Here is a 10,906-nt window from a genome sequence, read left to right as displayed (position 1 = left end):
GCTGGTATACCATCTCCTCCCGCTCCGGAAAGGGTGGAGGATCGTCCATCCCGGCCACCAGATAGGCACGGACCAGCACCTCGTTAACGGACGCCTTCCTGGCCTCGACGTCTCGGGCGTAGTCCAGCAAGGGGCGCTGGCGCTGGGCAGGGAATGGTCCTCCTCCAGCGTGGGACTGAGAGGCGATTGCCTTCCACCACTCCGGATTGGAGGTGCAAGGCCACCGGGAAATGGTTGCACCGTCCATGGCTGCCTGCTGGGTTCAGAGTGTCTCTTGTATTCTGTCACGGCTGGTGGTGAAAGAAGAACCCAAGCGCAGGCAACGGCAGTGAAGGGGTTAACAGATATCTTTATTTTACAAAAAAACACAAACAAAAACACCCACAATGGGGAAAACGAAACTAAGAACTATAATTAAAACAAGAGACTTCCCACGAGGGGGCAAAATGAAAACAAGACAAATAAACTAAACTCAAAGACACGACCAAACGTCTTAAATCAATACAAGGCACAAAACTCACAAACCACGAACAGGCAAGGAACAGGAACACGGGTAAGCACACGAACAGGACCACAACACAATCCAGAACAACGAACAGGACCACAACACAATCCAGAACAACGAACAGGACCACAACACAATCCAGAACAACGCACATACATAATACAAGAGCACAGGACAAAGAAACAAGAGGGTATATATAGGGAAGACAAACGAGGGATAACGACATGGGGCAGGTGTGGGACATTAAACACTCAGGGAAAGATAACGAGGAAACGAGAGGAATGGGGCCAATGACAAGACACTGGAGAGAACGTATATTATTGTCAAACGGTCAACAATATGTTTCTCTCCACACATAACCAAAGACTTTGTCATGGCTCTGCTACAGGACCAAGAAAAACATGACTAAGGAAGCAGAGCCATGACACTCTCTTTTTTATTATGTTTATGTCATGTTTTTATTGTGTAAGCTAGCTGTATTATTTTAGTTATTATGGCTTAAATCAAAACAAACCAACTGCAGTTTGATTGATATTAATTGGAATGCACAATAAAAAACTTGATTTTTGAAAAAAAATTAAAACAGAGTTATCTTATTTTGGAACCAAACTCTTCATATATTTTGAAATCATAGTTAGAAATATACACATTGTGAAATATCAGCAGTGGTCACACAAGCACACACACATACCCACAGCGATGTCTCTCTTCCGATTAGGTGAGCTCTCAGGAGAGTCATTGGGTACAAAGCGTTAACATCTGGCATCCATTACAGCCCCAGATCAGTTGTGATTTGTCCATATGATGACTCTGGCCTTGCCAGACGTGGGGGGCTCACATCCTCCACGTTGCCGACAGACCAGTACTGCTGTCACTTCTGTTTTCACGCCAGTGCACGGCACACACTATAATTAGCTCTGCTGGCATGAGACGCACACACATACATGATGCTTTACGTTGTAGCTCCATGTCAATCAACTTGATGTCAAAGCCATTTATGTTTAAGAATGAACAATATTATACTTTACACAAACACAATATGCCATATAGTAACAACTATAAACACCTGCTCACACAGCTACTGGTTATAAAGTTGTGTTGCTAATATGAAAGATTACACATATACAGTATATGTTTGTCAGGGACTAAGTCATGATATAATCAACCAAAATGTTGTACTGACGGGTTACATTAAATAAAAAGTGTTTTTGCTGTAAACACAAACCTTCATACGCAGTACTCAGAGTAGAAGTACTGCAAATATTCTTTATAATATAATATATAGATTCTCATACTTTATTGCAAATTAGTGAAAATATATTTTTTTATTTTAATATTATCTCTGACTTTTCTTAAGGTTATGCTAATTTGCCATCGCCGTTCAAAATCAATTTCTTTGGACTTTCTAGCGTTAAGTTCAGGTGTGTTTTTTAACACAATTTGGCCGTCCATAATATAAACAAAAACAAAAAGAAGTATAGAGAATGTGAAGCTACGTGTTGAATGCTGCGCCATCTTGGGAGGATCGCTGCTAGTGCGTTCAATGCAGTTTTGTTTTTCTTGTTTGATAAGGAAATATAACTATGGTAGGTTGGTCTTGCTGTGTTAAAAACTGCAATAGCTTTACGCAGAGTCGTTCAGGAAAATCCCCTGGTTCTTTCACTTTTGATTTCTCCATATATCAAACTAAACAAGTAACGGTACATATCAAAACAATAATAGCAGTGGAGTATATCCTCCCAAGATGGCGGCGCTACTGCAACATAGTGCGTGACGTCAGCTTCACATTCTCTATTGCATGATTGTTTGACTAAAAAACTGCATGTCATTTGTGTAATGTTATTCGAATTCGCCTATTGGCACATTTAGTAAAAAAAGACAGAAGGACCATCTGACCAACAACCAGCTACAGTTTATATTTTTAGTGTGCCAATTTATGGATGGGTTTTCATAAAAAAAAACTGCACCTTGCGATGCATTTGTTATACACATTCCATTAATCATGTACAATTTCTCTCCGACGTATTATTCGTGCAATCTGGAGTAGCCTGGGAGAGTGCATTACAATGCCAATAGTTTGTGTCACTCCTTTGTGGCATTTAAACCTACAATCAATGCAGATTTTGAACCACAAGACAACGCAATCACGTTACGCTCTGCAATGGCATTATGGCCACGTTTTACTAAACGTGAACAAGCTTGCATATGCATTCAGACGTTTTTGTCCCGCACTGTGCGTAGCAGGTCCATTTAGCCAAACTGTCAGCAACTCAGCCATCTCACTGCTAAGAGCGGCCGGTGAGAGCTGACAGCCAGTCATTTAGCAAAGGACCACATGATGTGCCCCTAATTACCGTACACCACTCCCCTTTGTGCGTGTGATGAAGTAGTCACTGTATCAATTTTCTTCAATCAGATTTGTTTGAGATAATGTGTTTCTGGACAGGCAATCCATACGCTCGCCGAGAATGCGCATTATTTCGCTGCCGGTAGCAACCTGTGTTCAATACGTAAGCATTAAACTCTGTAAACATGACATCATATTGTTGTAATTTGCAGACATATTTGTCATTCTTAGCTGTTTCAGTCAATTTTTTTTTTTTTTTTTTTTAAAGAACTGAAGGAGTGCACATCTTAAGGCCAACACTCCTTTCATCTGTTTACAACATTTTGTTAAACAACGTCCCCCACAGTGAAGGGCACTGCCATACTGTCTAATGCCAAGACATGAGCTGGCACAAACATTAAGGTTTATAGACTCATCTTACATCTCACTTATCTTCTGTCAAACCTTATTATCAGCTCTATCACGCAACATTAAAGGTGCTTTAACATTATATTGTGATGTGATGATGTGTTCACTTTCACTTTCATGTCGTTGTCAATTTCATTAAAAGCTCCGAACTACAAGGTTCCCACCTCATCATTGGTCAGAGACTAAGGTTGTCCCACCCCAAGCTCATGTGCTCACTTCACCATTTGTTGACAAGTTGGACTGCTTAAACAAACACCCTGGACAGGTGGAAAGGTGGTACATTGATGCTATAAAATAATGACACACCTGGATTAACTCAGGACCAAGAATTGAGAACAACACGTTTCTTCTTCTTAAATAAATCCCCCTGACACTCTGTATCGCCACATCACAATGAGCATGTTCACCCTGTGTAACATTTGCTCTGGCAGCTTTTGAGCATGTGTCGGACTACAATTTAAATAAATACACATCCTTCCATCACACCTGCTCCATAAAACCTCCCTCTCTCCGACCAGAAGGCCGGGTGGCAGGAGGACCCCGCTCGCTGGCGGTTGACAATCAAGGACATTTCGTTTTCAGCAATATCAGGGTAGTAACATTCTCCCTGGGAGTCCCTTATCCATAGGCTACTGGCAGACAGACAAACACTCAGTGACAGCCATTTATGGCCAACTAGTGAACGCCATCTGTCAGACACAGTAGGAGGACATTACGGAGCACAGAACCGAGAGCGTGGCTCTTTTATGTTGTCGTATTTCGAGTAAAAAGGGACGCCAAATGCTGACTTGGATGTTGTAGATTGACTAACACAAAAAGAATCTGCTTCTCTGTCATTATGCTCCAGGGCTTTGCTTTCCCGTAATTTGGTCGTAGGCAGTGAAGTCTATCCAGGATGAATGTCGATAAATGATCAGTTTATAAATGAGGACCTTACATTCGGAATCTTCGGATCGTAAACTTTCTGTAAACGCAGACAGACTGACGTCCTTGTAGAAGTGACGAGGTTCTTAAAAAGTTCCCTCGCAACTCATAAAGATCTCTAAACTAATAAAGCTGCTTCAGGCCCGAGCAAACGGCGCATGGATTTCATCGGCGCGAACAAAAGAAAACGTGGACATTACCGCTTTAACTGCACAATTAACATGCAAATGAGCGGTGACACTAATGGCTGTTGCAAAACGCTCTTATGATGGAAATATGCTTTCTGTTTTGGCTGTACGGGATAAACATTTGTCTATGAAATCAGCTGATGACAGGCCTTAGGCGTTCCCCAGGGGCAATGCGAAATGGCTCCTGCACCTGCCACCTAATTCAGCCCAGGACATGCAGTCGAGTAACTGGCAGGCATAATGAACTGCATTCATCCTGTCAGCAGAGTCAATAACTTATCCCCGCAACTACTTTTGTTCTAGCCCAAGCTTGCGGGTTCCTCCGATGTGCCCCATGCCCTTATTCAACTGAAATTTATTTTCAATTGCAGCCCCGGTGTTGCCCGGCACAAGCCTGGCTTTGACGGCACTCTCTTTAGCCCTGGGCCTGGATCATTGTTAGTGTCCACGTCCATTGTTGGAGACCTTCGAGCGGTCGGATGGTAATAAGGTCGCTCTCCAAAATGTAAAATCTCAAGTGTTTCCAGTAACAGGTGTGTCCGCTGATGAGGACTACCCATTTGTCATGTTTCAAAAGAAAGGACTCCACTTAGCGCGGCTGTCTTTTTCGACAGCGGCCGCGGGGAAATTGCCTGTGAGCCTGGGAGTCTCCTCCAACCCAGCTTGACCCCACCGAGTTTACGGCTAGCAATCTGCTGCCTTCCGTGCTTGCTTGGGTGCACTACGTTTCTTATACGTTAACTATGCGATGCATTGCGTGAAATCGAAAGAAGACAGCCGGTTGAACATGTCAAAACTGACAAATGCATCAAAGGATTTTTCTACACGTTCAGTCGTTTAACATCGTACGCACATTGACTTTTTTAGTCTAACCACCGCTGTGAGTCTGGTTAACCCCATCTTTGTTAACTTAAAAACATGGAAAAGTTTTTAAAGGAATGGTAAAAACAAACACGTTATCATAACAATCAGAATGGCTAATGAAGCACCAGCAGGAAAGGAGTTTATTAACCACCAAACTGTAATTAAAGGAAACAAAGGGAGACGCATGGAGCGAAAAATACCATGAGGCGTCTCATTTACTTTCAAGCGGGTGTGTGAGAATTGCCTTGCGTGGCGCTCTCAGAAGATTTTTTGGAAGACATAACACATAAACACAGACTTTGACAAATGACAGATTTTGACTCTGAAAGCGAACGATAGTACACCACATGCTGCTTCCCATTTTGTCTGCCTGCAGCTTGGGCACTTCTTGTAATACAAAACAATCCAGAAACAAGAATAGATGATTTATAATAAGATAAATAGCATTAAACATCGGCAAGCACTTTGCTACGGATAGGAATGGTACCTCGAATCATATTGAGGTGTGTTGTTACTTTTTCAAGGAATCGCAATTAAACATTTTACCTGCTACCGTAGAACAGCAAAATCTCATAGATGAACACAGAGGGAGAGCCTGGCTATTTTGATTTGGGCTGGTCTGTGACCCCTCAGATTAGCCAAGCAATGCCCTAGCAACTGCATAGCAACAGGCTATAAAACCACTGAGAATACAACCGCATAGCAGTGCTCCAGTGACCACGTACTGCATCATAATAGTTAATGTTGCAAAGTCTTTTTTTTGGAGAAAATGTGAGAAAGCTTTCAAAGTCAAATTCTTAATTCAACTTGAGCTGCTTAATATATAAGAGTTTATTTGTATTTTTTTCTTTTTGTTCATTGCTTTTTCTCACACTAATGATAACAATGGTGATTTGTAACAGGTCTTTCCTTGTATTTATTTTCATTCTGTAAACCACAAAGTCAGAACCATATGTTAATTGTACATCAGTCAGGAAACGTGTTAGTGTCATGGCAAAAAACACAAGCTTGCAACTTTGATACCTAAAACGTTAACGCTGTTCTCTTTCACTGTCTTGCAGCACTGCTCCATCTGGAAATGCAAATTGTAAAGAAAGACCAAGAGGGTCTACAGTTGGTCTTTTACTTTCTCAACTTGATGGAGAAATACAAATTCACTCATTCTGGAAATCAACAGATAAAAACTGCTTTACACAGTCCGATGAATTCAATTACACTTTGCTGCTTTCCTCCCATCTGGAGTCCTGGCCAGTGTTCATACACAGTTTGTAGTCTCTGAAAACAAAGTGTAAAACTAGCTCACCATTCTCGCTCAGCCTCTTCTGGTTACTTGTCTAAAAAGAGACTTGAGCCCCTCTACGAGTTTGTTACAAAGAGCTTTTAAATCCTTAGCCTCATTTACATCTCTCAAGAATAGAGCCCTGAATATATAATCTTCTGCATTTAGGGTCCTGTAATCTCTCTGATGTTTTCTTCTCCCATTCCCATATGAACAATTAACTTGTAATCTTCACAAACATACATTCAGCTGCTCCCTATCTGATCTGCACAAAGACTGTGAAAGCACCCGAGAGACTGCCCTTGTGTTTCAAATGTGTTCAATGTTATTATTTTGATCTCGGATTGCTAATAAAAATTAAACATACATCTTACTAAAAACATTTTTTTTAAAAAGAAGAAAAAATCTTTTTTGAAAATGTGTAATATGAAATTCATAAAACAGGTTAACCAAGGAGAGCTTGTAATAAAAACATGACAATTATTTTTTTAGTGCGTATAATGGTAATTATTGAACGTGTTATTTTAGTAAAATATGTGTTGTTGTTGATTGTATTGGTCTTGCTATATAAATGTGATTTAGCCGATTAATAATACTACAAACAATAGTTAGTGTTACTGGGTTGTGTTATTTCCCCATTCATTTATTTCCATAAAATTAATTTTGTTGTGTCATTTGCCCCCTTGAAAGTAATTTTGTTTGCTATTATTATTTCATCTTTAAACTTCAAGAATGTTTTCATTTCATAGCACGATTTAGGATTTAAGGCTGAGTATGCGGACAATGCACAATATCAAACAGAAATTAAATGTGTAATGACATTTCATGTTATTTTTTAATAAATTAATTGAATTCTATTTGTTTTACTGCCCATGATTTATTAGCACAAATATATTTGTTGTGTAAATCATTTGAAAAACGATTTTTAAAACATGGGTTCTGTCATTGACAACTGTCATTATTTGTTTAAATCTTTTACATTTTTTAATACATATACTGTATATATAGCAGACTGATTGTTATTGTTATATAAAAACTATATTAACAGCAAAGGGCTCAACAGATTACAAGACATACAAAACATAGTTCAAATAGGGCCAAAGAAAACAGATACAGATCTTCTTTTTTACAGTTTTATTGAAATTTCATCCAGCAACACTGGGCAATAATAAATATCTCATTTGTCAACAAGAATGTACAAAAATAAAGACCACGGCAATCTCTCTGGAATAACAAAATTTTCCCAGAAAAGAAAGAAAGAAATAAACAAACAAACAAACAAACATGCTTACATGTAGTCTGAACAAGATGCCATGCTTAGGGATTTCAAATAAACTTACAACACAGAAAAAACACGATTGAGTGAGTTCAGCTATTATTTAAAGCGATGAATGACATGAATCAAATAAGAGATAGTTACAACACTATTGCGAACTAAATCCATACTCGTACGGTTTTCACAAATCCTTGTTACAAGGAACACATGTGGGATTTGATTCTCATACCCTTTTCAAAAAGATACCTGCATGCAACTCTCCCACATCACATGATCAACAAGTAGCCAAGCCTTGCCGACCCTTACGAAAAACGACCGTGGCGCTCACAATTTCCAACACTAAGTCACTAAAGTCATGTTTACTTTAGCTGCAGTAACAAAGACATTTCACAGAAAGAGAACCCATAACCCTGGTGACTGCAATATTTTGGTAGAAACATACGGCAGCCATGGCAAGTTTTGAAAGTGCTCGCGTTTCCAGGGCAACTTCAAACACATATTTCCACCTCATATAGAACAATATACAGTGAATGTGCACAGAGCCTCGTGGGACCCCTACATTATTTACAATGCGTTATGCAGCACAAACTCCATAACTATAAAGTAGTTACCTTACAATGCATTTGACGAGATCCTTGTTACAAGGACGAAGTTCTGAATTCGTAAGGGGTAAAGCAGACAGACAGACAAACACATCATGCTAAGCTCTGAGTCCAGTCCGTTCACAATTTACAGTACACCGACACGACCCCGTGTCACATCGCGCTCACTTCATCATTTCCTTGTTTTCTGAAAGCCTCGTCAGTCCTGTGGAAGTGATGGGAATGTGAGGAGGTGGAGGCACCTGGCAAATAGTGCACGGGCAAGGCAAGCCTGCCCAGTGCTGAAAACCTCCCCCGAGGTGCAGTGGAGGGGCAGGGGTGCTTTTCATCAAAGAGTGCGGCCCCCTGATAGAGGTAAGTCCAGGTAACGTGGTGGGAAGCGCAGAGGAGGTGGACGAGGACAGCGCGCTCCCGAGGAGAGGATGCACCTGGTGCGCCGCGCTCGCCGAGTGCGCACCGGTGTGGCTCACCGTCCCGCAGTGAAACGCCGAATGATGACCCCCGTAAATCTCTCCCACCAGCCTCTTCATCTCGTCCAGAGAGCTCGTCAACATCAGGATGTAGTTTCTGGCCAGCAGAAGGGTGGCGATTTTGGAGAGCTTTCTCACCGACGGGCCGTGAGCGTACGGCATGACCTCCCGGAGCCCGTCCATCGCCAGGTTCAAGTCATGCATCCTCTTGCGCTCTCTGCCGTTGATTTTTAAGCGCAGCTGCTGGATCTCTGTCTCCGTCACCTGCTTCTTGAGTTTGTACTTGCTGCCGGATGGGGATTTGGAGAGTTGCTCGCTCGCCATCTTCTGCAGGAGCTCATTTTGCGTGGAGGACACTGAATTCAGGCGTCCGTCTTGTGGCTGGTGGAGATGATCGCGTAGGTACATCACATCCATATCTGGAGATGAAGCTCTGCTGGAGCTGGAGTCCGAATTCATTTTATGGCAGGGCTTGGGTATAGGAGTTTGTCTCTTTCCCTTGCCTCGTTTTTATTTTGAAGTCACTCCTGCTTGATCACCTGATTTATCCCACTGGAGACTCTTTCTTTTTTTTCCTGCAGTCGGTTTGATATAGACCTAGGCCTGCTGCCTGGTTTGATTTCGTTCTGAGTCGCACCTCTTGCTCTATGGCGACGCATCACAGCGCTCCGTATTTATAGTGCGCCTAGAGAGGGGCCAAACAAAAGGAGCGCCTTTCATAACGGTCTTGTTAGGATGACGTCCCCATTATCTGGAGCGGTGTGCTTTGACTGTCCCATTGACCAAAGGAGTATCTATTCATATTCATTGTAATGACACCATGGGGACACTTCAGCCCATGAGCAATAGCCTCTGAAACTTTGGAAAAACTTCTGCGCACATAAGAAACGATGCCGGGTCAGTTCGATCCTCACAGCACACCTTGCACTTTTAATCGAATTTCACGGATTATGCATGCAAATATGATCTACAAAAATGTATTATACCTGTGTTTGTCTAATTTACCTAGCCTACATAAAAGGTATAATGTTTAAAACACGAAAAAAATAATTACATCAACAGGATGATCAGTTCATGTAACGAAATTGTATTCAAATAGAAATAAAAAATAGTAATATTAACTCACCGAATTGTTAAATTTACATAAAAGTGACCTTTCCAGCACATGTTGAGCCATTTTAAGGCCCACAGACAACACTTTTAGTTTTGCTGAGAAAATCCTACAAATGTAGATTAACTCCCATATTTCAGTTTTTCTGTAACTTTCATTCCAGTCAACTTATTGGCCCCTATATTCAAATATTTATATTATATGTAATATATATTACATTTTATCAAGCACACATTCTGATCATTTTATCATTGTCTTTAAGGATCTTGCATTGCTTTGGTGTGTCTACAACTAATATAAAACTAATAAAAAATATTTTACACAAATTCAAAAATAACAATATAATGTCAAAAATACCTCAACTGAACATCAACACTTAACTGCAGTCTGTGAGCAATTATAAAATGTGTACTTAAACTATGACCATTTTCAACATTTCAATATTTTTAATAATAGAAAAAAGGAAACTCTTAGTTTGGTTATAAAAACAGGGCAAAGATAATTTACTTAATGAAAGATAAACATTTATTTGTCAATCCACAATAAGTCACTTGCTATTGCAAACGCTCACATCACTGATTCATTAATGAGTATCTGTTTGCAGTACATTACAATAGAGGAGTGGAATCCACACTATGTGTGAGTTACTAGATGCCACTATTAGCTCTGACTTAACTCAGATTTCAGTGTGCATGAAAACCAATACTGCTATAAATTATTGTCTCATAAATTATGATTTTTAAATATTTCAACCAAAATTCAAAAGTCAGGATAATGTAAAAGAAAAATGGATCTCTGGAAAATTGAAATAAAGAATATTAAGAACTTTGTATAACTAGTTTTTATTATCTCAGAATGATGTAAATGGTTAAAATGTATAAAACTGACATTTTACATTTTATTATGAATACTAAAATGTATGTTAAAATTCA

General features: G+C 40.2%; 1 protein-coding gene across 1 annotated transcript; it reads right to left on the bottom strand.

The window, feature by feature from the left end:
• Nucleotides 1-7,701: 7,701 nt before the first annotated feature.
• olig3 (oligodendrocyte transcription factor 3) lies at nucleotides 7,702-9,495 on the bottom strand. The gene has a single exon (XM_057342446.1). The coding sequence runs from the start codon at nucleotides 9,320-9,322 to the stop codon at nucleotides 8,558-8,560; it is 765 nt and encodes a 254-aa protein (XP_057198429.1). The 5' UTR covers nucleotides 9,323-9,495; the 3' UTR covers nucleotides 7,702-8,557.
• Between the last annotated feature and the right edge of the window lie 1,411 nt (nucleotides 9,496-10,906).

This window comes from Triplophysa rosa, linkage group LG9 (genome assembly GCF_024868665.1).
Source record: "Triplophysa rosa linkage group LG9, Trosa_1v2, whole genome shotgun sequence".
Classification (NCBI taxonomy): Eukaryota; Metazoa; Chordata; class Actinopteri; order Cypriniformes; family Nemacheilidae; genus Triplophysa; species Triplophysa rosa.
The sequence above is the reverse complement of the archived record's forward strand: the minus strand, read 5'-3'. Positions and strand labels throughout refer to the sequence as shown.